The 5635-nt window shown below is 42.0% G+C and overlaps 1 protein-coding gene across 5 annotated transcripts in view; it reads right to left on the bottom strand.

Moving 5' to 3' along the window:
- Positions 1–5635, bottom strand: part of pde10a (phosphodiesterase 10A) — a 65513-nt gene that overhangs the window by 59503 nt on the left and 375 nt on the right. For 4 of the 5 annotated variants that reach the window (XM_032541158.1, XM_032541156.1, XM_032541162.1 and 1 more), the window contains exon 1: positions 4858–5635. This exon is cut by the window's right edge. In XM_032541158.1, coding sequence (XP_032397049.1) covers positions 4858–4930 — 73 coding nt within the window. In that variant the 5' untranslated portion in view covers positions 4931–5635. The remainder of the gene's footprint in view (positions 1–4857) is intronic. The other variant, XM_032541157.1, reaches the window with a different exon arrangement.

Here is a 5635-nt window from a genome sequence, read left to right as displayed (position 1 = left end):
AAAACAACTATTTGACAAATTTGGGCCAGGAGCCTACACCTACTGGCTACACCAGCTGACTCTGTCCTGCCAATCACGTGACTCTCGGATGGAGACATCTAATAACTACTGCCAAATTACAGAGAGGGCAAAGGTCCAACTTTTTTTTTTTAAATGTAACAAATATGATAAAATAAAGAAATTTAGATGACATCCTTATAAACTATAAATCTTTGTTTGCACTGTTGTGGCCTGCAGTACATGTGACGACCACTACGTGGTGTCCTTGTACAAGCTCAGTCCAAACAGTCTGCAGCTGCGGCCCTCCCGTAGACTGAAGCTGTGACCTGCTGTTCAACTTCGTCTCCAGAAAAGAACACGGATAAAAGTATTTAAAAGGATATGTGAGCGTTTGATTGTGTGTGAGGTTGCATGCGGCTTATACTGTACACTAAATGCTCTGTGGCGTCACAACAGCCCTGCTGCACTTCCACAGTCTTTGAGCATCGTGGGCTTAGAGCCAAGCTAAAGAGACACACATGGTGCACCGCTGGAAAGCCATGGCGGTGTATGACGCTAAGCCGCTCCTCAGTTTTAATCTATGAGGACAAAACAATCCACAAGATCTGGAACTTTTCTCTCAACAGTCTGAATTCAAACTGAACGAGAAACTCTATCTGGCCTTGACCACGCTGGTCTTCTGTCTCATTGGAACAAGGCCTTTTTGTTCATGTGAGCAGAGGCCATTTTGTAATTTTATTCTTGATGTACTGTCAATGAGGTGAAATCCCCATCAGTGTTCCAGTAGGACTATTTGCAAAATGGTCTGATGCAGCAAGGATGACATAGTCAAATTGTTACCACCATATAAACTCATTTCTTTAATTTCCTACTGGTTTTATTAACCCATTAAAAAAGTGGTATGTTAGGTGTTATATTGATAAATATTTCAGTCATTTTTAGGGCTATACTTGAACGGTTTCATTCCCTTTTGGTTTGTTTTGTTGAAACCCGGGTTTTGCCTGTCATGTAGTACTCTATAGTATGAATAATGTGCATATTTATACTACATCAAATGATGTAAAAAAAATCTTGCAAAGCTGCAATATTTATATATTATATATAGTGCTCTGAAATTTAGAGTTTCCCTTGACACACGTAGCCTACACACACACGCGCACACAGATGTGCTCCCACCTCCGCAGCAGTTTACTTAGCGAGCAAACGAGAGGGAGAGATTGATGTTTTTCATGCACCAAAGTTGCCGATACAACAGCACCATGAAACTCTGATTAGCCCACCGAACATATTTCAAATACCAGCCAACAAGCCGGGTTTACACAATCAGTACTGCAGCTTTCATACAGTAGCTTATATTTGCAGAAGAGTAATGCAACACGCCAAATAATCACACACACAGCCAACTACACACATACAAAAACATACACACATGCATCCTCACACAGTATTCATACTTGCACACATAGTAACAATAATGGAATGTTTTTCGTATCTGTAGTGACTTAATTTATCTAAATAAACCATTGTACCTGTTTCAAACACGTTTTCAGGGTTATAAATTATTATTATTATAATAATAATAATCTTGTGTGCTGTATAACTTCGGATTTGGTGATCCATTTATTCAGTTCTGTAAAACGTATTTCCACTGTAATGTTCTGCTACGAGAGACAGATAAGAGTGAAGTTGTTGCATAGACCCATGTTGGATGAATCCTCACCCACTGTGCGATCCCCTGGTCTAATGTCATTCCCAGCAGTGTAACTTTAGGCATCCTCAGCAGCAATCACGGCCGCGATCAGGTCATCGTCCTCCGACCTCTTTTCTTCGTCCTGGTTGTTGACAGGTTCACCATATCTCTCAGTCTTATTTACAGCTTTTTTGATAAAGTCTACACACGTTGACGTTTAGGTAGTCAAAAACGACCCATTGAGAAGGTTAACTCACTTCACGAATCCTAACGGATCCAAATATTGCACTCTTCTTCTGTGTAAATACATCACTGTGGAAGTAAGGTCAAAAGTTTAAAGTGCGCTGCACCCATTGGCCAAATAGCATCACCTGTGTTTGCTCCATGTTTTTGTTCCAGAAATTATTAATATTAATATTTGTTTTTTAAATATAAATTAACACATTAATGGAAATATTTTTTTTTTTTTTTACACCACAACAATTTCTTGGGGTGCCATGGGAATCCTAGGGGTAGCTAGAGCAACCCCAAGCCCCTCCCTGGCGCCGCCTATGAGTGGCCCTGTAATCGAGGTCGAGGCTGCACACAGAGGCAAGACAAAAAACACCTTGTGGTCCTGATATGAATCTCAATGCTCCTTTTTCCACACCTCCCCTCAAGGCCTCACTGGGGATATCTGAGGGAACAAAAACTATCGCCATGAGAAAATACAAGCTGGAGCCCTCAGAGGAGACAGTGAATGGAGCGGCAACAGTAGCAGCACCATATTTAATGCTGCTAGTTTTCAGGTTCTGTTCATGATGCATTTTAAGATATTATGCACTACTGCCTGATATTTTTAGGTTACAGTATATTTTCTAGTTCCCTCATAAATTACTCCTTAGTGTGTATGAAAAGCCTAGTGTTCTATTGGTTTTAAATCTACTATTGCTGTGACAGTGTGCTGTACAATATTAGTCCTGCCATCCTGCATCAAAGCATGCAAAATCTTGGGTGGGAGGGGTTCAGTGGGTGTGTACCCCCTAAGTAGTCACAGATGCCAGGCACAGTCGCGGAAGGAAGCGCCCGGCTCTTCTTCCGCATTAGCCAAGGGAAACTCTCATTTGGGCATGGACCCAAAAAGATACAGAGCCAAAGACTGTGATGCAAACAGGTCACGTCTTCAGCGCAAACAAACCAGTCTGCAGGCCTGAGGAAGTTGTGATGTTTACAGTGAATCCTGAACTGCAACTGTGAGTTTCTATGGAGAGTCGAAAATTTGTTGCACAAAACAAGAGTAATTTAGTGTGTTTCAGAGGTAAGATGACTGGGATCTAGTCTTTAAAAAGATACAAAGTAAAAGAAAAACAGAGATGAAATTATGTATTCATGCTTCATTAAGGATAAGTATTTTCCAAATCTAAACAGGACAAATGCAGCTTTAAACTTGAATAATGTGATGCGTAGGAAACACCCCACATGTCTAGTCCTCATGCAAGCCGTTTCCATTGCAGAGCACTATTCATGCGAGCAAGCAAGACTCTCTGCTTTAAGGTTCTTGGCCTTAAACTTACAACTCATGCTATGTGTTTTCCAGCATAATGGCAGCCAAGCTGTCGATTGAGGTATTTCAAAGGCTGCTTCTTGAAAAAGGGGGAACTGCTTGAACTAAAAGATAAGCTGAACCAGTGTTTTCAACAAATGGGATCAAAGGAACTTTGAGGAAAGTAAAGCATTGCATTCCTAGAAACAGGGCTGCTTTTTGTTTAGACTGGCTTTTTGCCCACATTTATGTTTTATACTAAGTTACTGCGATCATTCCTATGACTTGATTAAGACTTCCATTTCCGGTGACCTGACCTGCAATAACAATTTGTTACAGTTGGTGTGAGTAGTGGCCTCGTTTTGTTTCTGTTGTTTACCAGATGCAGAGGGCAGTAAGTAAGCAAGCAGCAGTGTAAAATAACCCCTCTTCTTCTCAATACAGGATCTGCGTCAATCAATGAGAGCCAATCCGTGGCGGCGCCAGAGGATTCAGAAGGTGATAGGTAGTATGCTTGTTAGTACCACGGATGGATTACTGAACAGGCCAAAAGCCCCTGGACTACAGCCTCTGCATGAGGTGACTTTTAACACCCACACCAGATTGAAAGAGACACAAAACGGTTTTGTGTCTCTTTCAATCTGGTGTGGGGTCTTTTACATGTCTATGGCCATTGTCACATAATCCATCCATGACTGTGGGCTACTTAAAGTAGCTATTTATTAATATTGTTCCACATTAGACTACTCAAAGGCAATCATTTATTACACTGAATAAACAATGTGACTAATAAAAATGTACAGTTTATCATTGCCAACCATGGCTATTTGTTTTATATTTAAAAAAAATGCATTATTTTATTTTGTTGAATTCCCCAATTGAAATGTTCATGTAGTGGTTGTTCTGTGCAGCTGGGTTGCTATTTGTATCCACAGTTTATTTTTATATTTTCTGTACACATAAACGGGCCATTTGCATGCCGGGCTCCACCATGATGGTAGATCCAGCCTTCATTGAAACTCTGAACTCACACAATGCATGTTCATATATCAACTCCACTTCAACAGCTGTAACAACTGGACTGGAGATAGTAATCTAGGTGCACCACCATTATACTTTATATGCTATAATCAAGTTTCTGAATCAACAGATCCTCCTTTGTGTGAGTGATGACAGCTATACTACCAGCCGAGCTGAGTTCACCCAGCCTCTACAACTCGGATGCAACACATATATCATATACTTCTTTCTGTAGCTGAACATCCATTCTGCAACCAAACCTGATGTCACACAAATGTGACTCCTCTGAGGATTGATGAGAGATTATAAAAAGTAATCCGCAACAATATTGTTTTCTACAGGGATAAAACTATTTAGGGGACGGTGATTGCATGACAACGTGGTCATGTAGAGGTTTAACGCTTAATGAAATAATGCACCAGCTGTAACGGCCGGGCATCCCGAGGGTACGACTAAGTCCTGGTGTAAATTGTCTCACTTTGCAATAAACCTGTGGTTTCTACTCAGAAATTGCTCTGCAGAAACATCAACAGTCCAACAGTCCTTGAGGATAGCCTATCACATGCATGCACTTTGGCAGCAACAGTTCAACTTTCACACTGTCATTTCAGATCATGACTCCTACCTTGGTCGCTGCATCCTGCAGGCGGAGACTCGTCAAAGTCCTGGTCGTCGGGACTTTTCCGTTTCTTCGACATTTGATGCTCCCTATTCGACTTATGGATCTATCCACCGCTGACTCGAGATCTGCTGATAACGTGAGAGGCCTTCAACCGGCAGGATATACAACACATGCAACAGTCTGAGGGAGGCGAGAAGAGAAATGTGAATAAATCTCAGTCCCATTCATTCAGATCCCTTCGCTAGGTCCTCTTTCCAGCGTGCTGTGTGCGCAAAGTTACCATGTGGTGGCCAGCCGAGCACCGACAGACGCAGCGAGGCATGGAGCCGGTCAGCTCCTGTTTCCCGCCGTAACTGGACAAGTTATGTCTCCACGGACCGTCTGGAGCGTATTTCTCTTGACAGATGAGAAATATTTGTAGATGAAGTGATTTGTCGATCACGTGCGTCTCGGATTATGATTTAACCCCGTTTAGATGGAAGTTGGAGGTAACTTGTTGATCCGCGTCTTAAGGTAGATGTTTTCGTCACTCTGGATGTTTTCAGTTTTTTCCACATCAATTAAGGTTTTCAACGTTGTATGAGGTGCATGCATTACTTGAATGGTGCTCGACGACGTCAGACAAGTCTAATCAGGCATGGATGACGCACAGCCGTTACAACGGGAACTCTCGGGTATCTTGAAGAGAATATAGGCCAATGTAAACTGAGATTATCCGGATGTGGTCTGCCCGCTAAAGTATGCCAAAGCGCGTGTCCCGTTGGCAACACTTGAGCTGCGC

The sequence above is a fragment of the Etheostoma spectabile genome, chromosome 17 (genome assembly GCF_008692095.1).
Source record: "Etheostoma spectabile isolate EspeVRDwgs_2016 chromosome 17, UIUC_Espe_1.0, whole genome shotgun sequence".
Classification (NCBI taxonomy): Eukaryota; Metazoa; Chordata; class Actinopteri; order Perciformes; family Percidae; genus Etheostoma; species Etheostoma spectabile.
This window is presented reverse-complemented; position numbering and strand designations above follow the sequence as displayed.